Genomic DNA, 23172 nt, shown 5'->3' with positions numbered 1-23172 from the left:
TTTAAAATCTCATTTCTTTCTCCATAGCATGGTTTGGAAACCTTTTTTTTTTTTTTTTGCAGCAAGATGTAGTTTTTCATATCAATGCTAAGTTCACTTTGCAGTGCCCGCCATGCAGATCCAGACAAACTCAGCATTATTCTTGACCAGACACATATAAGTCAATGAATTTCCATAATGGGGGATAATATATTTCTACACTTTGGGGGAGACGAGCCTTATGCAATTCCAAAACAATAATGAGACAGGACATACAGCTCTGGGGACCTGACTGGTAAGATGGTCTCTTTCACACACAATTCCTAACCAGCCCATTTGATAACTGCATTAGTATAGACAGTAGCAGACTCCAAGTGGACCGAGAGGGGAGGGAGGGGAGGGGTGAGCGGGTGAGTGGGTTAGTGACAGCGAGTGGGTGAGTGAGTGAATGAATGGGTGGGGCTGAGGATAATGCATCCAGTTATGTATGGAAGCAAATGATTGCACACACTACAAACAAAGCAACAAGCAAACCTCACAAATTACTCAGTTAATTTTTTATATTGTTTACATTTTACTTTGTTAAAAATCACTTTGAAGGTTCGACTCCCTGTGTTACCTCCAGCTTGGTTGGAGTTGGCCGTGTCTGTGGTTGGGAAGCCGGATGTGGGTATGTGTCCTGGTCGCTGCACTAGCGCCTCCTCTGGTCGGTCGGGGCGCCTGTTTGGGGGGGAGGGGGAACTGGGGGGAATAGCGTGATCCTCCCTCATGCTATGTCCCCCTGGTGAAACCCCTCACTGTCAGGTGAAAAGAAGCAGCTGGTGACTCCACATGTATGGGAGGAGACATGTGGTAGTCTGCAGCCCTCCCCGGATCAGCAGAGGGGGTGGAGCAGAGACCAGGACGGCTCGGAAGAGTGGGGTAATTGGCCGGATACAATTGGGGAGAAAAGGGGGGGGGGGTGACACTGTAAAAACCCTGAAACAGAACCGGACTGCTGGAAGAAAATCCAGAAACACCACGAGGTGTTCAGCAGGTGACAGAAGGGAAGGATGAGGTCGTTGATTTGGTTTTGTAGTCTTGTGGACTTGTGGATATGGCTTAAAGAAAGTATTGTTTGTCGTGTGTGTGTGTGTGTGAGAGAGAGAGAGAAGCGGGAGATGGTAACCATCTTTTTCAGTGTGGCCTGCAGAGGTCAGTGACATTTACCTTTTACATTTAAATATTACACTGACATTCTCACGAGGAGAACCTTTATAATGAGTGCGACAGTAAAGTCGATGTGTTTTTCACATATGACACTTCACAAAGTCCAGACCCGCCTCCACATGAATGTTGAGTTGTATTAAATCCAGTTCGTTTCATGGAGCCACATTTATTAAAACTACCTTTTGGTTAAAATCTGAACTTGGATGAGGAAACCAGGAGGTGGTCCACGTGGGACGTTGAGGCTTTAGGTAACCTATTGTCATGAGTCGTGGGCTCAAATGTACCAAGCCAAAATAAATGGCCAGCAGCAGTTGAGACGTCTCACTTTGTTGTTCTGTTTAGCCAGTCTTTTCATCCCTAAAGCAATCAACCCATAATGCATTGCATCATAGGCTACCTCCCTCAATTTAGACCTTATTCAGATTACATTACTTTTTTGTAATCCAATGGATTACATTACTAAGTGCAAAAATTTCCGTGTAATTTGTATTCAGTAACCGACTACATTTCAAAGTAATCTGACTCCACCCTGGTTGTTGACAACTGGAGATACGCAAAGAAATAAGCTTTAAATTTCTTGCCAGGGTCTTGTCCCTCATTTTTTTTTTTATCATTATATCATTATTTTGCAATGATTTCAACAGGGCGGCACGGTGGCGTAGTGGTTAGCATGGTCACCTCACAGCAAGAAGGCCCTGGGTTCGAGCCCCGGGGTAGTCCAACCTTGGGGGTCGTCCCGGGTCGTCCTCTGTGTGGAGTTTGTGTGTTCTTCCCGTCTCTGTGTGGGTTTCCTCCCACAGTCCAAACACATGTAGGTCAGGAGAATCGGCCAAACTAAATTGTCCCTAGGTGTGTGTGTGTGTGTGTGTGTGTGTGTGTGTGTGTGTGTGTGTGTGTGTGTGTGTGTGTGTGTGGGCCCTGTGATGACCTGGTGGCCTGTCCAGGGTGCCTCCCTGCCTACCGCCCAATGACTGCTGGGATGGGCTCCAGCATCCTTGCAACCCTGAGAGCAGGGTAAGCGGTTTGGATAATGGAGAGGTGGGTGTTGTTAAATAAGTTTGGGCATTTATGGATTATAGATATATTTCTTAAAAGCTTAAAGATCATGTTGAGATAAACGCAAAAGCAAAATGTGGAAAAAGTCATGCAGTGCATGCTGGGAAAGGCTCCAGCCTCCTGCAAGCCTGAACTGCGTTAAGGGTGTATAGATAACAGATGCACATGACCAATAGCTTGTCTTCCTTCCAACAAATACATCTTAACATTCCTAAGCATTCCAAATATGCGAACGAGCAGGAATTCTTTCTACCCTGAATTTGGCCGTTTTCTGCCCCGGGATTACCATCTCGCATTACACCTGAAAGAATACATGATGCCCTTTTCAATGCCCGAGAGGAGACGAGAGCTGGCCTTCAGAACTTCTCATATAAATAATAATGTTAAGACTATTCTGCAATCCTACATTTCACTAAAGCAGGGTAATTTCAACATAAGAGAGAAAATTACCACTCTGATATGATATTCATCATCGGGTCGATGGCGCCAGAGAGATACCGTGAGGACAGTTGCCCGTATTTCAGCTGGGCTTTAATCAAATGAAGGTTCAGCTTGCAAGTTTGGAAGAGTCTTTTTTTCCCGTGTTTAGATTCGTCCTGTTCGGCATGACAATGATACAGTCAGGGCCTCGGAAGAAATGATTAATGCCCCCAATTTCATCTCCTGCTGACCCTGCAGATGTCCAGATAGACAGAATGCAGAATATTTAGCCCGGTCCAAATTAATCCCAGTGCCATTCTGCGCCGCATCGAGCTGGGGGGTCATTTTGATGTGCATCTGGTTGTGAATGGTTTTAAATTAGATATTTTACACCTTCAAGTCATAACAGCGGAAAAAATAAAAAATCTCATTATTGAGGGGGGGTGTCTGGGTAGCATGGCGGTCTATTCCATTGCCTACCAACATGGAAATCGCCGGCGGTTCGAATCCCCGTGTTACCTCCGGCTTGGTCGGGCGTCCCTACAGACACAATTTTCCGTGCCTGCAGGAGGGAAGCCGGATGTGGGTATGTGTCCTGGTCGCTGCACTAGCGCCTCCTCTGGTCGGTCGGGGCACATGTTCAGGGGGGAGGGGGAACTGGGGGGAATAGCGTGATCCTCCCACGTACTACATCCCCCCCGGTTAAACTCCTCACTGTCAGGTGAAAAGAAGCGGCTGGTGATTCCACATGTATGGGAGGAGGCGTGTGGTAGTCTGCAGCCCTCCCCGGATCGACAGAGGGGGGTGGAGCAGAGACCGGGACAGCTCGGAAGAGTGGGGTAATTGGCCAAGTACATTTGGGGGGGGGAACGGTGGGGGAAATCCAAAAAAATAAAAAGACTAATTTTTGTGTTTTTCCAAACATTACATTTTGTGAGGACGAATCACAGCGGGTTTAACACCAATGTTCAGAACTCGCTGCTTTCCAACAAGCCATACGGCACAGCCTGCACATTAGTCCATACTACGATTCTTATTCTCTGTGAAGGAAGAAGGCTCTCAAGGGACCTTGATATAAGCGACCTGTTGATATTTTACCCTCATTATGTTTATGTGACGTGCAGCTTTGTTGTTTAACCCTTTCTGTGAATACATGATGTACGATTATCTTCATTTACACCATATTCTAGACAGACTTACTCTACTGGTGGGGAAGAACAGACTTTTCTTCATCTTGCGTTTTGTGCTTCATGGAAATTTGCCTGTTTGGATTCAATACCGGCGCCCCGGTGGCTCGCCTGGTAGAGCGCGTACCACATAAGGCTGAGTCCTTACCGCAGAAGCCTGGGTTCGAATCCGGCTCGGGCCCTTTAGGGGCGGCATGGTGGCGCAGTGGTTAGCACAGTCACCTCACTTCAAGAAGGTCCTGGGTTCGAGCCCCGGGGTAGTCCAACCTCGGGGGTCGTCCCAGGTCGTCCTCTGTGTGGAGTTTGCATGTTCTCCCCGTGTCTGTGTGGGTTTCCTCCGGGTGCTCCAGTTTCCTCCCACAGTCCAAAGACATGTAGGTCAGGTGAATCGGCCGTACTGAATTGTCCCTAGGTGTGAGTGTGTGTGTGTGTGTGTGTGTGTCGGCCCTGTGACGAACTGGCAGCCTGTCCAGGGTGTCTTCCCGCCTGCTGCCCAGTGGCTGCTGGGCTAGGCTCCAGCATCCCGCGGATGGATGGGTGGACAGTATACTCTGTATTTACACTGTAAAACTAAGCTGAAGAAAACCATTTTGTAGCTTTAATTGGACAAATGCATTCTCAAGCATCACAAATGCACTCAGAACGGAGTTTGTGGAATTAAGCTGCCTCACAGAGCAGTAAAGATTATCAATAAAATCTCCGGGAATGCATGTAGATCTGACACAATGTCCTGAAAATGTGTGAGGGTCCATTCAAATTCACGGATGTGAGTCAAGTTAAAACTGACAGCTATAACAGGTGCTTAGCCGCTGTCCGCCCCACCAGAGCAGATAAGGTGGATGAGGAGATTCTGGGAGCTACGTGTGAAGGAAGTCTTTAACAAAAGGTATACATGAGAACATTAGTATGGTAGAAAGTAAAAGGTATAAATGAGAACATTAGTATGGTAGAAAGTAAAAGGTATACATGAGAACATTAGTATGGTAGGAAGTAAAAGGTATAAATGAGAACATTAGTATGGTAGAAAGTAAAAGGTATAAATGAGAACATTAGTATGGTAGAAAGTAAAAGGTATACATGAGAACATTAGTATGGTAGAAAGTAAAAGGTATAAATGAGAACATTAGTATGGTAGAAAGTAAAAGGTATAAATGAGAACATTAGTATGGTAGAAAGTAAAAGGTATAAATGAGAACATTAGTATGGTAGGAAGTAAAACGACCACACTGAGCCCCATCATATAAAGTAATCTGATTCTGGTAGACGATTTCTACTAAACTACTACTGTCTAACTACTACCAGAGTGAACTTTGCCTCCTAGAATTTAATTCAATTTCAATTCAATTCAATTCAATTCACTGTCATTAAAAACAATGCAGGCACATGTTAAAAACTAAATGAGGGCTGCGGCTTCACCAAACAGTGCAAGACAGACACAGTATAAGATATACACACACGAAGACTAAAAGCTAAAAATAAGTTAAAAAACAGCACGAGTACAAACATATCTACAGACATTCAGTGGGTGGCCAGGTTCAGTCAGTGGGTAGCCAGGTTCAGTCAGTGAGTAGCCAGGTTCAGTCAGTGGGTATCCAGGTTCAGGTGGGCAACAGCTTGTGGAAAGAAGCTGTTTTTGAGCCTGGTAGTGCGGGCTCTGAGGCTCCTGTAGCGCCTCCCAGAGTGCAGGGGGGAGAACAGTCCATGGTTGGGGTGGGTGGGATCTCTGCTGATGCTCAGACCCCTTCGAAGGCAGCGTTTGTGATAAATGTCTTTTATGGCTGGGAGCTGGGTACCGGTGATATGCTGGGCCGCCTTGACGACCCGCTGCAGAGCTTTCTGGTCTACTGAGGTGCGGTTGCCGTACCACACTGAGATGTAGATGGTCAGGATGCTCTCTATGGTGCAGTGGTAGAAGTTGGTGAGAATCTTGGGGGGTAGACGGGCGCTCCTCAGCCTCCTCAGGAAATGCAGATGTTGTTGGGCCTTTTTCACAAGGGCCTGGGTGTTTAATGTCCAGGAGAGGTCCTCGCTGATGTGGACTCTAAGGAATTTAAAGGTGGAGACACGCTCCACTTCCACCCCATTGATGTGTATGGGGGAGTGGCTGCATCTTCTAGACCTCCTGAAGTCCACAATCAGCTCCTTCATCTTCTGCACATTGAGAACCAGGTTGTTGGTAGTGAACCATGATGTGAGGTGCTCAATCTTGCCCCTGTAGGCCGTCTCGTCATTGTTGGTGATACGGCCTACGACTGTGGTATAACTGTGTGTAATTCCTACATCCAAAGTTTGTAAGAGCATAATGTTGTTAGTCATACGTTAAGACCCTCTCAAAAGCAAGACATCCCAACAGGGGATCTAAGATACTCGGGTTTGTCACATGGCATGTAAGGAAACGTTCTCCACCGCCATCGTAAAGTTAAAAGACCCAGCAGATGGTAGTTTTGTATGGTAGTCATTAGAAGAATTGATCTTAAGCTCTACAGGAGATGTCTGGACCCAAACCCTGCTAGATGAAACACTTCACCTCATTACGGAACATTTCTTTACTCCAGTGATATATTTTAATACAGCTGTTGCTTTTCTTTTCACCATACCGCGTAGTTCAGAGAGGAAGGTAAGAATACTACAGAATAGGAAGGTTTGGAAACATTTTGTGTACTATTGACTAGTTCTGTCTTTTCAACCCTCTTGTCTTTTGTTTTCCTTCAACCAAAAAAACAAAAACCTGCATGTCTTCTGCTATTTAAGCCCCTAAAGTTCAGCTTGTGGAGAATTATTTTGCTCTGTAAAGTAGTGATGTAGTCATTGCATCCATCATTAGTGTTGATGGATGATAGCAACTAGTTCTCTGACTGGCTGTATCTTGAGCTACGCTAAATGACAGTCTTCTAAATACAAATGTCCATTTTGTAATGTTTGTATTGCTGACTGCTTTGATAGTCATGTAGAGTCACATTTACATTTTTCTCTCAACTTTCATATATATATATATACACTATCAGATCTGCTCACATTCTTTACTTGAGAAACTCCCCCTGTTGAGATGGGAAATTTATTCGCCGTCATATTAAGTGTAACAGTGTTATGACTGATCTTTTTCAGAGTAAACCAGTTTCACTTATATTAGTGGCATCTGACATACGTTTGATTGCAGCGATCAAGAACCAGGCGACGGGCCATTACATCCTGAATGGGAAAGGCGAGGAGGCCAGGTCCAAAAGCTTCATCGACCTGGGCGTGGTGTGGGACTACATCATCGAGGACGGTGTGGAGACTCTGCACACAGATGGACCTCTGCATGATCCCGTGGTGGTTCTGGTAATGCAAAGAAACAATTCCTCTTCTATTCAACACACACATATCTATCTATATATCTATCTATATATCTATATCTATATAGATATATAGATAGATATAGCGTTTTTTTCCCCCAGAACCCATCAATGGTGTAAAGTGCTCAACAAAGGAGGAGTGGAATATTAAGATAGATGTAGGGGAAAAAATGGCAGTTGATGAGTACGTGATGCACGAAACAAGCTTGTACTGCTATGTATTAAAGTTTTTTTTTCCTACATCTATCTTTTTGTGTGTGTGCATATATATATATACGTATATATACATACACAGGTCCGGAAATATTTGGACAGTGACACAATTTTCATAATTTTGGCCCTGTACGCTACCACAATGGATTTGAAATGAAATAATGGAGATGCAATTGAAGTGCAGACTTTCAGCTTTAATTTGAGGGTATTTACTACTACCCTGTTACTTGCTCGTAGCACTTATTGTATTCACTCCTTTTTAAAAAAAATCTCTTTGTCAAGCTTTTACTTTAGCACTGGTTTTCTCTCTTAGATGCTTGTTTAGAGAGAAGATGCACTTATGACCTCTGATGACTAGTAGTTCTGCTGATTTCCTACGTTAAATGATGCTCTTATTGTAAGTCGCTTTGGATAAAAGCGTTGGCTAAATGACTGTAATGTAATGTAATTTACCTTAAAATTGGAGGAAGGGTTTAGGATTTGCAACAATTTTCATACATAGTTCCCTCATTTCAAGGGACCTAAAGTAATTGGACAAATAATAATAATAAATCAATCTTATATTGCGCTTTTCTAGTACTCAAAGTTGCTTTACAATAAATGGAGTGAAACAAGACGACAGATGAACACAACACAGACATACAGGGGTGGATGGGAAGGGGGGCTACGAGAGGGAGAAGCGGCAGCCACAGACGATGCCAGCAGTACTCTCCCACTTGGACAGATATAAAGGGAAGGAAAAACAAACATCATAAATCACAGATGCAGGTCAAGCGCTCAGTCCCCAGCCTGCCCCAGACCAGGGGTGTATGAGTGGACGGGGGGGGGGCATGAGAAGGCAATGGAGAAAAGGTGTGTCTTGAGACGGGATTGGAAGAGTGGGAGGGATTCTGAGTCTCTAATGATTTGGGGAAGTGAGTTCCAGAGCCTGGGCGCTGCTCTGGAGAAGGCTCGGTCACCAAAGCCGCGGAGGTTGGACCTGGGGGGTAGAGAGAAGGGAGGCTGAGGTGGGTCTGAGGAACCGAGAGGGTTGGTAGGGGGAGAGGAGGTCGGTGAGGTAACGGGGAACCAATTTGTGAAGGGCTTTATAAGTAAGAACCAGGAGTCTGTAATTGATCCGGTGGGAGATGGGTAGCCAGTGGAGGTCTTTTGAATGAATATGAATATATGAATATATATATGAATATAATCATAAATTAAATGTTCATTCTTAATACTTTGTTGAGAATCCTTTGCAGGCGATGACTGCCTGAAGTCTGGAACCCATGGACATCCTTTGTGATGCTTTGCCAGGCCTTGACTGCAGCTGTCTTCAGTTGTTGTTTGTTTGCAGGTCTTTCTGCCTTAAGTTTTGTCTTCAGCAAGTGGAATGCATGCTCGATCGGATTGAGATCATGTGATTGACTCGGCCATTGTAGAATATTCCACTTCTTTGCCTTGAAAAACTCCTGGGTTGCTTTCGCAGTATGTTTTGGGTCATTGTCCATCTATACTGTGAAGCCCCGTCCAATCAACCTTGCTGAATTTGGCTGAATGTGAGCAGACAGAATGTTCCTATAGACTTCAGAATTCATGCGGCTGCTTCTGTCTTCTGTCACATCATCAATAAACACTAGTGACCCTGTGCCATTGGAAGCTATGCATGCCCATGCCATCACACTGCCTCCACCATGTTTTACAGATGATGTGGTGTGCTTTGGATCATGAGCCGTTCCAAGCCTTCCCCATACTTTTCTCTTCCCATCATTCTGGTACAGTTTGATCTCAATTTCATCTATCCAAAGAATGCTGTTCCAGAACTGGGCTGGCTTTTTTAGATGTGTTTTGGCAAACTCTAATCTGGCCTTTCTGTTCTTGAGGCTTATGAATGGTTTGCACCTTGTGGTGAACCCTCTGTATTTGCTCTCATGAAGTCTTCTCTTCATGGTAGACTTGGATGATACGCCTACGTCCTAGGGAGTCTTCTTCACTTCACTAGATGTTGTGAAGGGATTTTTCTTTACCATGGAAATGATCCTGCGATCATCAACAGCTGTTGTCTTCCGTGGTCATCCGGGACTTTTTGTGCTGCCAAGCTCACTAAGTGCTTCCTTTTTTCTCAGAATGTACCAAACTGTTGATTTGGCCACTCCTAATGTTTCTGCTATCTCTCGGATGGATTTTTCTTTTTTTTTTGCAGCCTAAGGATGGCCTGTTTCATTTGCATTGAGAGCTCCTTTGACCGCATGTTGTGGTTTTGCAGCAACAGCTTCCAAATGAAAATGCCACACCTGAAATCAACTCCAGACCTTTTACCTGCTTAACTGATGATGAAATAACGAGGGAATAGCCCACACCTGCTCATGAAACAGCTTTTGAGTCAATTGTCCAATTACTTTAGGTCCCTTAAAATGAGGGGACTATGTATGAAAATTGTTGCAATTCCTAAACCTTTCCTCCAATTTTAATGTAAATACCTTCAAATTAAAGCAGAAAGTCTGCACTTCAATTGCATCTCGATTATTTCATTTCAAATCCATTGTGGTAGCGTACAGGGCCAAAATTATGAAAATTGTGTCACTGTCCAAATATCTCCGAACCTAACTGTATAAAAGGGCGTCCAGTTAGCATAGTGATCTATTCCGTTGCCTTCCAACATGGGGATCGGCAGTTCAAATCCCCGCATTACCTCCAGCTCAGCTTGGAAGAGTGGGGCAATTGGCCGGATATAACTGGGGAGAAAAGGGGGGGGGGGACACATAGTATTTTATACAAATAAATAAATAAATACAGATGCAGGAAAATAACTTTTAATACAGAGCTGTACAAGCTTGTTTTGTGCGTCACACACTCATCAGCTGCTAATGGCTAATGCTAATTTATACATACCGTTGCAATCAAAATTATTCCACCCCCACTGCAAATTAGGTTTACTGGCAAAGTAGAGCACCCTTTTGCTGTTATGACCTGCTGCAAATGTGATGCATAGCCAGACACCAGCTTCTGGCAGTGTTCCTGAGGAATCTTAGCCCATTCCTCATGGGCAATGGCATCCAGTTCACTAATATTCCTGGGTTTGCGTGCTGCAACCGCCTTCTTCAAATACCACTACAGATTTTCTATGGGGTTTAAGTCAGGCGACTGTGACAGCCACTCTAGAATCTTCCAGGACTTCTTCTGAAACCAAGCCTTGGTGGACTTTTGAAGTATGCTTGGGATCATTGTCCTGTTCGAAGGTCCAATGACGCCCAAGCTTCAGCTTCCTCACAGACGGCATGACGTTTTCTCCTAGGATTTCCTGATACTTGATTGAATCCATCTTGCCCTCTACACGCTGCAGGTTTCCAGTGCCAGAAAAAGCAGAGCAGCCCCAGAGCATCACCGAGCCACCGTCATGCTTCACTGTAGGCAGGATGTTCTTTTCAGCGTATGCTTCATTCTTCTTCCTCCAGACATACCGCTGATCCATAGGCCCGAAAAGTTCCAGTTTTGTTTCATCGCTCCACAGAACAGAATCCCAAAACCTCTTTGGCTTATTTATATGGTTTTGAGCATATTGGAGCCGACTTGTCTTGTGCTTTTGGGTCAGTAGTGGTGTAGGTCTTGGAGTTCAGGCATGGAGCCCTTCAGCGTTTAGTATGCACCTTACTGTGCAAACTGCAACCTCAGTGCCTGCTGCCACCAAGTCTTGCTGCAGGTCTTTTGCAGTCACTCGAGGGTTTTTGACCACCTGCCTCCTCAGGAATCTGGTGGCAGCTGTTGATAGCTTCCTCTTTCTGCCACATCCAGGTAGTGTAGCCACTGTTCCTTTAACTTTGAACTTGCGAGCTATGCTTCCAACTCTATCTCTAGGAACAGTCAGTGCCTTTGCTATCTTTTTGTATCCTTTTCCTTGTTTGTGCAAGGCAATGATCTCTTCTCTTAACTTTTTGGACAATTCTCTTGACTTAGCCATATTTCTAGCATACAATCAAACGTCACCGTCAACAAACCCCTAGCCAGTCCAGGTATTTGATGTGTTCTATCTCAAGCACACCTGATGCAACTAATGAAGCCCTTGATTAGTTGCATCATATGTGCTTGAGACAACACCCGATTTGCAAATGTGTGCTCGTATGAGAGATTTTATTCAGGGGGTTGAATAATTTTGAGACTGCAGTAGTCATTAAAAGTAATATTTTGTGTTGAATTTGGATAAAACCCTTGTAATATTACTTTTATTGAACTATTTAAACTGTTATTGTGTAATTTGCTGATTGCAAACAGCTGAAAATTTGTACATTTTGGCAGTAAACCTAATATGCAGTGGGGGTTGAATAATTTTGATTGCAACTGTGTGTGTATTTATATAGGATTGCTAACTCTGGTTTCTGCAAGGTGTTTTGTTTGGCAGTGAATAACATACTATATAATAACATGTTATATGAATAACATACTATATAGTTAGCCAGCCTGTTGAATCTCACACCACCTCCCCTCAAGCATTTTCTGAACGGTCATTTCAGTAAGTAATTCATAGTGAGGATTGCTCACTGGTTGTTGACATGCAGTATAATGATGCAGTATCTAGTGACTGAAACAACTCTGTTTCAGCATAATCTACATTCTAGGTTAAATCATGTCATCTGAGCTTTTCAGTTTCCGTAGGAGGTTTAGTAAACATAAGCCGACTGTCTCCAGTGACAACTGACACAGCTTACTCATTGTCTTGCACATATGAAGCTGACACAACTACCTGTTTGTGGTCGCAGTTTGAACATACATGTTGACATTATTGAAAAACTCAGATGGAAGTATTACTTTTGCATGTTAGTACAAATAAAAAACAAAAAAATAAAACATATATACATATAGCGTTTTTTCCGAAACCGTCAGTGGTGTTGTTATAAGTGCTCAACTAATGAGGAGTGGAATTAGGAGTGGACTTTTTTTCCTGCATGTGTGTGTGTGTGTATACATACATATATATATATGTTTACACAGGTGAGGCGTTATTGGATTCTTGACATGACAGACCACTGAAACACAACTCAGTAGCAGATGACATTGGGGTCTGTTATTACAGTCCTGTGGATGAGGAAATGAAGGTTTTGCTATTCCACACTGTGCTGTGAGTCTGAAACCTGTGTCCTGATGGCAGAAGTAAATGTTGAGTAGATGTTGTGTCCATAATGGCTAGGTAAGCTTTGTGTCGTACCTGTGGTTAGCATCGGGGTGTAATGTCGCTGTATTTCATTCTGCAAATTTTGCCTGAGATATCGACCAGGTTCTGGGTTCGAGCCCCAGGGTATTCCAGCCTTGGGGGTCGTCCCAGGTCATCCTCTGTGTGGAGTTTGCTTGGGTTTCCTCCAGTCCAAAGACATGTAGGTCAGGTGAATTGGCCATACTAAATTGTCCCTTGGTGTGTGTGTGTATGTGTGTGTGTGATGGCCTGGTGTGTGATGGCCCGGCGGCCTGTCCAGGGTGTCTCCTCGCCTGCCGCCCAATGACTGCTGGGATAGGCTCCAGCATCCCCACGACCCTGATTTGGATAATGGATGGATGGATATTGACATTGTCCTTAACTTGGCTTGGGCAATTTTAATTCTATATTTAATCACATACTTTTTCCCAGCGTCAATCATGGTTATCTTGTTTGGCCACTAATTTATTCAGCAACAACTGCATCCTTATTCAGCTGCACAAATATATAAATTTATATTCGTACATTTTAATTTGCCTGTTGGTCACTATATTACCAAACAAAATCTGATATAGATCAGGGCACTCATGTATGCAATTAGCTCTATTGTTGGACCAATACAACCCCGGCCTTTCTTCACCACCACCTGCCAGCAAACTGCATACAAATTGAAGACAACATGGTTCACACACACACTGAAGACAGTTGGGGATGAGTTGCTGCCTCAAGTGAAGGAGTTCAAGTATCTCGGGGTCTTGTTCACGAGTCAGGGTAGGATGGAGCGGCAGATTGACAGGCAGATTGGTGCAGCATCAGCAGTAATGCAGACGTTGTACCGGACCCTTGTGGTGAAGAGGGAGCTGAGCCAGAAGGCAAAGCTCTCAATGTACCAGTCAGTCTTCGTTCCAGCCCTCAGCTATGGTCATGAGCTTTGGGTAGTGACCGAAAAGGTGAGATCACGGATACAAGCGACTGAAATGGGTTTCCTCCGTAGGGTGTCTGGGCTCAGCCTTAGAGATAGGGTGAGGAGCTCGGAGTAGAGCTGCTGCTGCTCCTTTAGAGGTTTATCGGGCACGGCCAACTGGGAGGAGACCCCGGGGTAGACCCAGAACTCGCTGGAGGGACTACATGTCCAATCTGGCCTGGGAAGGCCTTGGGATCCCCCAGGAGGAGCTGGAGGGTGTTGCTGGGGAGAGGGACGTCTGGAGTGCCCTACTTAGCTTGCTGCCACCACGACCCGACCCGACCCCGGAGAAGCGGCTGAAGATGAGATGAATGAATGAATGCAACACACTGTGATATGGAGCTAATTGAACAGGAAGAATTGTCTTTACTTACTTCATAGAGAAAATGTCTTCGTTGTAGCTGATAAGCTCTTTCTACTGACCTGTGGGACATTAATTCAGCTTTGTGCTGTGCAGTTAATTAACAACCTGAGGCCACCTGAGGTCACCTGGGTTAAACTGCAGATTTAGCACAAGAATCTGCCTCGTGTCAACTCTGAGGAACTCAGGACGGGTGCAAAATGTGTTTTTGTTAGCATTTAATACATTTTATATTCTTTATTTGTTTTCTGGCAAGTGAAGTCAAACTTTTCCCCCACCCTTTGGGAGAAGTCCTTGTGGGGAAAAAGTTATTTTAGCTGCAGTAAGCTGGATAACTTTAAATTAATATTCATTCATTCATTCAGTTATTCATTTATTAGTTATTCATGTGGTAGTTTTACTAGTGGAACAGGTCTGGTGTGTGACAGACAACATGAGGGACTTGGACTGATCAGACACGCTCATCACTTTTCATTCACTGTTCAGCCAAGCTGCTCAGTTCCACCAGCGGTCACTAGGGTGGAAGTACTCGAGTATGGATTTGGTCTTGAGTCCACATTTTGAAGGTCGCGTTCTCATCTCAGACTCCACAGCATAATGACTTGGACTTGACTGAGATTTGACTCGGTGTCGAACACCATGGACCCATGATAGTTTTTCAGGATCAGTCAAGTACAAGACTTGAATTTGCTTTTGTTAGTTTGTTTGTTTTGTAACTATCAAACTTGCGCTGAACAGATCAATAAACCACAGTCGAGTCTTATTAACTTCCTTTTTTCTTTTTTTTCGTTTTTGGAGTTTTCCCCCCTTTTCCTCCCAGTTGTACTTGTCCAACTACCCCACTCTTCCGAGCCGTCCCGGTCTCTGCTCCACCCCTCTGCTGGTCCGGGGAGGGCTGCAGACTACCACATGCCTCCTCCAACACATGTGGAGTCACCAGCCGCTTCTTTTCACCTGACAAGTGAGGAGTTTCACCAGGGGGACGTAGCGCGTGGGAGGATCACGCTATTCCCCCCCAGCTCCTCCTCCCCCCCAAACAGACGCCCCCCAACTGACCAGAGGAGGCGCTAGTGTAGCGACCAGGACACATACCCATATCCGGCTTCCCACCTGCAGACACAGCCAATTGTGTCTGTAGGGACGCCCGACCAAGCTGGAGGCAACACGGGGATTCGAACCAGCGATCCTCATGTTGGTAGGCAACGGAATAGACCGCTACACGACCCGGGCGCCCCTTTTTTATTATTATTTCTTTATGTCTCTGAAACATCGGAAAGTTTGGAATTTGAAACATTCCTTGCTTGGTGAAGGAAAAAGGACAAGCCTGAATAAATAACACAACGTAGTGAAGTTGTGTCTTACGGTGGACCCCTGCAGTTACAGGCGTGGTGTTTAATTGGACTTTTACTGTTCTGGTTTGGTGTTGAGTTGGACTCACTACCTGAAAGACTTGGCCTTGACTCGGGTGGTGTTGACTAGAAAAACACATGTGGTGTGAGTGCGGAGCGTGCATCATCCAGGGCTGGTGCAGACTGATGGGAACGAGGCTCTGGGGTGTAACATGAACAGTACGCCTGAAATTGTTGCGATTTTACACGTTTTGTTTCCCCTTGATAAGTTCCCTCTTTTGCCACTTGTGCCGGCTGCAGTTTATCCCTTTATAACTCTGAGATGATGAAAGAGGCGGATGTTTGTCAGACACCACTTTCTTCTAAGAAAATTACACTGTCAGAAGTTTTCATTTAATTTGTCCTCCTTTTATCAGAACAATGCATTTCTTTTTTTAAGTTGAGGCTTTAGACAGGGTTGGGGAATTGTGGGTGACGTGAACAAAGAACCGTACTGAAGACCCATCAGAGCAGCTTGCAGCTAATGATGGAAATCAGCAAAGGAGTCAGATAACACCGTGGAACGGAAAACAATTTCTTCTCCTGTCTTTTCTTTTGGGGTGTTTGTGTATCACTAGTAGTAATAATCCTTCCTTTCCTTTCTGGTTGGTTTTTTGAAGGTGTGGAATTTCAATTTCATTGAATTTATAATGGCACAGGGGCACAGTGGTTAGCGCGGTTGCCTCACAGCAAGAAGGTCCTGGGTTCGAGCTCCGGGGTAGTCCAACCTTGGGGGTCGTCCTCTGTGTGGAGTTTGCATGTTCTCCCCGTGTCGGCGTGGGTTTCCTCCGGGGGCTCCGGTTTCCTCCCACAGTCCAAAGACACGCAGGTCAGCTGAATCGGCCGTACTGAATTGTCCCTAGGTGTGAGTGTGTGTGTGTGTGTGTGTGTGTGTGTGTGTGTGTGTGTGTGGGCCCTGGCGGCCTGTCCAGGGTGTCTCCCCGCTTGCTGCCCAATGACTGCTGGGATAGGCTCCAGCATCCCCATGACCCTGGGAGCAGGATAAGCGGTTGGGATAATGGATGGATGGAGTAATTAAGACTTTTAGTTTAGCATTTCATTTGTTCTCATTTACTATCAGACTTGCACATCGCCTACTTCTGCTGCAGTTATTGATGGAATAACTAATAAGTTGTTCCCTGAGGATCGAATCAGCCATAAATTTACCCGTCAGTTAACAAACTGCCAAAGGTTACTGTGGAAAACAGCCGTGTGGCGTCTTATAGAAACCTATATTCCCCCCACAAATGTGCAGAGTTTATGCAATAGGTCAGATTATGATAATGATTCCAGGGGAATGTCAGCAAGGCACTCAACTACCTAAGGATATGATTAATATTGAAAACACCATCCCACAAAGGGCAAAGCTCAACAGTAATACCATTTACACGATGAACATATTGAGGTATACTATATGATCCTTGCATGTGATGCGAAGAGGCAGACAGGAAACAGGGAGAATGAGGGGTAAGACATGCAGCATTGGTCACCAGCTGGAACCGAACCAGCGACAGTTGCGACCGTGTGGTTATATGGTATACGCAGTAACCACTGGGCTATGGAGGTGCCCCAGGACGGTACAAGATTTTGACCTGATGCGAGTTTAAACATAAGTTGATTATGGCACAGTGGCCCAGTGGTTACCGCTGTCGCCTCACAGCAAGAAAGTCCTGGGTTCGAACCCCGGGGTCATCCAACCTTGGGGGTCATCCCAGGTCGTCCTCTGTGTGGAGTTTGCATGTTCTCCCTGTGTCTGCAGTGGGTTTCCCCCACCATCAAAAAGACATGCATGTTAGGGTTAGTACTCCTGCCTGTGCCCCTGAGCAAGGCAATGGAAAGAAGAGCTGGAGTTGGTCCCCGGGTGCTGCACGGCGGCTGCCCACTGCTCCTAGCTACACAGCTAGGATGGGTTAAATGCAGAGAGGAACTTACCTACGGGATCATCAAAGTATATCAAAACCAAAATAAGTAAGTGTGTTGTTTTCGGTGGCTTTATCGAGTCGGGCTACTGGGCTTTGCTGCCTGTTTCAGTTACAGCGCTCGCTCCTCTGTTGGGACGTCTGCAGAATAGTTTTTTTTTTCTTCTGGAATTTGGCGTGTTGTAAATACTCATGCAACACCTTGTAAATATTTGCTTTCTCCAATTCTGCAGGGTATTTTGCTCCGCCAACATCCTTTTAGTTAGGATCTCATTTCCTAATCCTCCCAGCAAGACGTCTGAAAAACACATCCATTCCCCTCGTCTGCACCAACGCCGTTTCAGAGATACGAGTAGGAGGGATTATGTTTGGAAAGGGGTTTCTTCCCCCAGGTTTAAGACTCATTCTGGGTGTGAGGTTACTCTGAAGTGATGACTCACTTTCCCTAATCTGGGGAACAGTAGCATGATCCATGCCATGGTAATCCACTGTGTAGCGTTTATTACTGAACACGTGTCTTCCCAACAGGCTTGTCATGTTTTCCAGAAATTAACAAAAGGGCGGCTGCATAAATTCACACATTTTGATGCAAATGACATTTTAAAACTGGTCTGTTTCTCTCTTGCGTTTATAGATTATACCCAAAGACAATGAGACCAGGTCCACTTTGATGTACAAGTACATCATCCACGAAGACTCGGTGCCCATCAACAACAACAACGTCATCCAGGAGGACACGTACGAGTGGGCTCTGAAGAGCTGGTCCCCCTGCTCCAAACCCTGCGCTGGAGGTACCGCACACATTACCATAACATTAGGAATGAACAGAACAGAACGGTGGATGCTGCTTATTCTTCTTTCCACTCATCACATCAGCTGAAGGTCACCTTCACTTGCGTAGTATCAACATATACAGTGGCTGGGTTCTGAATACTAAAACTGAAACAAATTTTGATTTTGGAGCCGTGGGTTCCCTTGACTGTTTCTCAGAGAAAAAAACTGAATGGATTTCCTGCTTAAAGCCCTCGAATGAGGTCACCGGTCAACATGAGCTGACAGGATTTGAGTGTTTTTATGTGAGAAAGAAAAGCAACCAGTAACCCCAGTTTGGCAAATGTTGTGCTGTATTTGTGTAACTGTAAGACCAACAGAAGGCAAACTGTCACATACAAGCAGCGCCAGTTACAGATCAGCATCACAAACATGTGAACGGTGTTTATGCCTCAAAACACGTCGTTATGATGAGGATGATGGGTAAAAGATGATAGCGTGCAGCGTCTGAATCCTTTTTAAGGTTCAGATGATGGAATATAGTTCAGGTGTTGCACCAAAACCGCTTTTCACTTTTCCCCACATAGAGGGAAAAGACCCACAGAGAAGCTCAGTTTTTGTTGGCCTACAAAAAGATAAATCATCGTCCAGGTGGCGTAGCGGTCTATTCTGTTGCCTACCAACACAGGGATCGCCAGTTCGAATCCCCGTGTTACCTCCGGCTTGGTCGGGCGTCCCTACAGACACAATTGGCCGTGTCTGCGAGTGGGAAGCCGGATGCGAGTATGTGTCCTGGTCGTTACACTAGCGCCCCCTCTGGTCGGTCGGGGTGCCTGTTTGGGGGGGGACGGGGGAATAGCGTGATCCTCCCACGCACTACATCCCCCTGGTGAAACTCCTCACTGTCAGGTGAAAAGAAGCGGCTGGCGACTCCACATGTATGGGAGGAGGCATGTGGTAGTCTGCAGCCCTCCCCAGATCGGCAGAGGGGGCGGAGCAGAGACCGGGACGGCTCGGAAGAGCGAGGTAATTGGCTGGATACAATTGGGAAGAAAAAGGGGGGGAAATTCAAAGAAATAATAATCTCTGAACCACTTGTTATCAGTTACACTACTCTTGTGCGTCATAGATCCAAATTCCCCCAAACTGAAAGCTGACCAGTGCAGCTGTTTCCTGCAGGACCGCTGCTACTGAGAGCCATTATTACTACAAGGGGTCTAAGAAAATATCGGTCCATTTGAATATCACAGTACTGTCTTTCCCGTATCTTATCAGTACTCAAAAACACTGCATTGATTCTTAAGATTACACACAAAGATGTGGCAGTGGCTCGACCTCACAATGTAGTTTCCATCTCAACCACTAGGTGACAGATGCAGTAATGTAACATGGCTGCGTAGAACCACAACAACAGCTTTTGCTAGTGGCACACTAGCTATGGCTCTGATTACTCTGATTTTACGCATATTTAGATGTTTGTTTAAGATTTTTTTCTAAAATTTTGAAAAATATCACAATATACATTGCAATGTTTGTGGTATTATTATACATCACCACATCATGAAACGTGACAATTGTATCCAAAGGAGTTGAATCAATTGCAACTGGACTCGGTATATATCCGTGAGGTCCAGTGAAGATCCGTGAAGTCAAGTCCAGTTGCACTTGATTCAACTCCTTTGGATAGCCATGACCTGGATGAATGAGAACATTCACAGACAATTGTATCATGATACAAATTGTATTGCCAAATTCTTGCCAATGTGCAGCCCTGATTAGTACTGTTGATAAGTGGCATTAACACCTTACAACGAGCTGTTAGGTTTTCCTTGTTTTGCATCTCCCCCAAACATTTTGCATAATTACTCCAATTCTGGAAACGTCTGTGCTAGCATCCATCCATCCATTATCCAAGCCACTTATCCGAATTCGGGTCGCGGGATGCTAGAGCCTATCCCAGCAGTCATTGGGTGGCAGGCGGGGAGACACCCTGGACAGGCCGCCAGTCCAACACTGGACCAACACATTATCTGGGTTATTACCACTGCTTGGTGGTACCATTATGTGTGACTGGGAAGAGTGCCCACCCAGACAAGTGTCCCTCTGTTACTGATCTGCCTTTGAATGTCAATTTGTTTCGTAGGGTTTCAGTACACCAAGTACGGATGTCGAAAGAAAGGCGATACCAAGATGGTCCATCGAGGCTACTGCGATGTCAATAAGAAGCCGAAACCCATCCGCAGAATGTGTAACTTGCAGGACTGCACACAGCCCCAGTGAGTAGATCCATGTCCTTACTTACCCCCTTCAACAGAGAAAACAATGTCGTCCTCACCGCGTTCACCGGTATTGATTAGAATCGAGCCGGGAGGTGGCTGTGATGTGACACGTGCACACCGGGCGGTGGTGTTGTGAGAAAACAGGTCGCATAGTGGTGCTGTTATTAGCGTGGCAGCTTCAGTTTAGATTATTCACCTAAAGTCACTGTGACAATAACTATTCTCTTATGTGGTTGGTTTAAATGAGAATTTACCCCTCTAGCTGGTAAACACCTCAAATGAATCCAGACTTACCCCTCAGGCAGGTTAAGTCAGGCGGCTCCCAGCTCAACCTGGGAACAGATTGTATAAAGCCAGACTGCAGTTACATCAACGGTGAGATGTTCGCAAAGAATTCACACGTTTCATGACGCCGACTATGAACTGCAATATGCTTTCTCTCACACTTGTGTTCATACATGCAGTAATTCTGACATTTCTGCTTCTAGATTTAGTCAAAAATGGCTAAAATAATGCCAAATTATGGAACAGATGACTCAACAAATTGTGCTTTAATATCCCTGACCATAAAACGAAAACATCTAAAGTTTATTTGCAATAAAATTTCATAAATCTCAGAGTCATACATTATTCAACAGATGTAACTGGGTTACACTGTCCGTAAGAATCTCCTCTTTATTCCTCAGTGACCTGACCAAGATGCAGTTGTAGCCTTAAATCAAACAGAGGTTGCAGACAAATAACTTACATTGCTACACCATACAGCACTAAACTATGAACAACGTGACATTTAGGGCGTCATTTTCAAGTGTTAAGGAGACGTGAGATATATATATATATGTATATATATATATATGCTTGTGAGGGTAAGAAAACGTGATGTTGCTCGCATGGCTGTTTAAACTGTGTGTCTCATTATCAGCAGGAAACATGTAAACCAAGGAAAAAGCATAACTCTGAAACAGTTGAAGCTGTGATTCAGAATGAACGGATTCTCTGTCGTCAGACAAGCGTTCAACATTTACATGAAATGATGCGCGGCACAAACGTCTTTCCCATTCTGGAAGGGATTTTTTTGTTGTTGTTGCATAAAACAAAGGTAAATACAGTTCAGGAAAGTATCAGAGCGTCGAACCATAAAACATGGTCAAAACAAGAGAGCATGAATGTTTCAAGTTGGTAAATAAACATAGTTACATGTTTATAATGGTACAAACTGCCAGTAACATTTCATTTATTTGTATCATTATACGCAGACTTAATTTCACTGTGACTGTAAATGCCTGGATTCATTCACAGCTTAAATCTCCGGACATATGCGGCGTCCAGGTAGCGTAGCGGTCTATTCCGTTGCCTACCAACACCGGGCTCACCGGTTCGAATCCCAGTGTTACCGCCAGCTTGGTCGGGCGTCCCTACAGACACAACCGGCTGTGTCTGCGGGTGGGAAGCCGGATGTGGGTATGCGTTCTGGTCGCTCCTCTGGTCAGTCAGGGTGGTTGTTTGGGGGGGGGCGGGGGGTAGCGTGATCTCTGGACATATTTATATTTCATCCTTTGCTGCTACCTGGTTGTTGTCGTAAGCAGCGGTATAAATCTGATTAACATTAAAACTTCAGACTTCATTTGATCCCAAAATGCCAATAATCTTCAGCAGCAAAACAAACTGGTTAAATTAACTGCGGGGCATTTAAACCCGTCAGTTTCATACAGAAACCGTCCTTCAGGATGCGGCAGAATTTAACACCACCAAAGGCAAGTTAAGAGGCAAGAAAACCAAACAGACACATAACGTGTCGTGATAAGAACGGACCTTAAGTGGCACGTAGGTGTAGTCCAGGCTACAGTCTTGGTAGGGCCGTGTTTGCCTTCAAAAAAGCGGAAGAGACTAATGTGCCAGCGACGGTGATGCGGTCTAAATCACGCCGCTGTGACACACAGGTCTGCAGGAGACGGAGCGAGCACGGCTCATTTAAGATAAAGACAGTCACGTAAACTGATTAGCGACAGACACTTGGCCAGCTGAGACGGAGGAAAACAAACACAGCTTGATCCCGTAACGAAGAACAGGGAAGTCCTCCTTACATCTGCAGCACCGTCCCCCGTCCCATTGTCCATGTAGTGTGGACAGTAATGTCCTTTTAACGAGTCACTGCAACCTACACAAAAACAATGCAGGTAAACCTGAATGCACTGGATTAGCATCTGGTGCAGAGTCGACAATGTATTGTAGGTTTTCCAGGCTGGAGTTGTTGTGCGTCGTGCTTATCGTGTCCAGCCACGTTCTGAGTGGAAGACCGCAGTCTTCAACTAAGACAAAACAATATTTCACCTCAAGACTGATCCAGAATCTGTTTATTGAAGAATTAATTGCAGATCCAAATTAGGTTTCTTATTGGCGTCATTATTTTCTTTGCATGGTTTTCATACACCCTCCCTCCCTTCTCATATTTCCCGCTCCTTGCTCCCTTCCCCCTCTTTCATGCTGATTTTGTCAACAAGGTGGTACTAATGAATGAACAATCCAGACAAATATAAATGCAGCCAGTATATTTGCAGCCAGTAAGAGCACAGCCATCTACCAAGGTCTTTTTCTTCTTCTGTGTCTGCAGCTTCTTCGCATTCTGCTTTAATGATAGTGTTTTCTCATGCATAGAAATGAACTTCCAGGGTGAACAGCACAGACCCGGAGGTTGTGCAGCCAGATAACTCAAATTACCATAATGTAACATTTCTATGATACATTATGGCTGGATTTGTATAACAACAGTTGCTGTATACCCATGTTTTCTTCACAAAATAATAACCCAAGGCGCCCGGGTAGTGTAGCGGTCTATTCTGTTGCTTACCAACACGGGGATGGCCAGTTCGAATCCCTCCGTTACCTCCGGCTTGGTTCGGGTTGTGCAAATACACGGTTAGGACTTTTAC

At 44.9% G+C, this 23172-nt stretch overlaps 1 protein-coding gene across 1 annotated transcript in view; it reads left to right on the top strand.

Moving 5' to 3' along the window:
• Nucleotides 1-23172, top strand: part of adamts3 (ADAM metallopeptidase with thrombospondin type 1 motif, 3) — a 202440-nt gene that overhangs the window by 165943 nt on the left and 13325 nt on the right. The window contains exons 18-20 of the mRNA XM_056280392.1: nucleotides 7009-7172; nucleotides 17827-17983; nucleotides 20107-20239. Coding sequence (XP_056136367.1) covers nucleotides 7009-7172; nucleotides 17827-17983; nucleotides 20107-20239 — 454 coding nt within the window. The remainder of the gene's footprint in view (nucleotides 1-7008; nucleotides 7173-17826; nucleotides 17984-20106; nucleotides 20240-23172) is intronic.

This window comes from Lampris incognitus, chromosome 1, assembly GCF_029633865.1.
Source record: "Lampris incognitus isolate fLamInc1 chromosome 1, fLamInc1.hap2, whole genome shotgun sequence".
NCBI classification, from domain to species: Eukaryota; Metazoa; Chordata; class Actinopteri; order Lampriformes; family Lampridae; genus Lampris; species Lampris incognitus.
The sequence above is the reverse complement of the archived record's forward strand: the minus strand, read 5'-3'. Positions and strand labels throughout refer to the sequence as shown.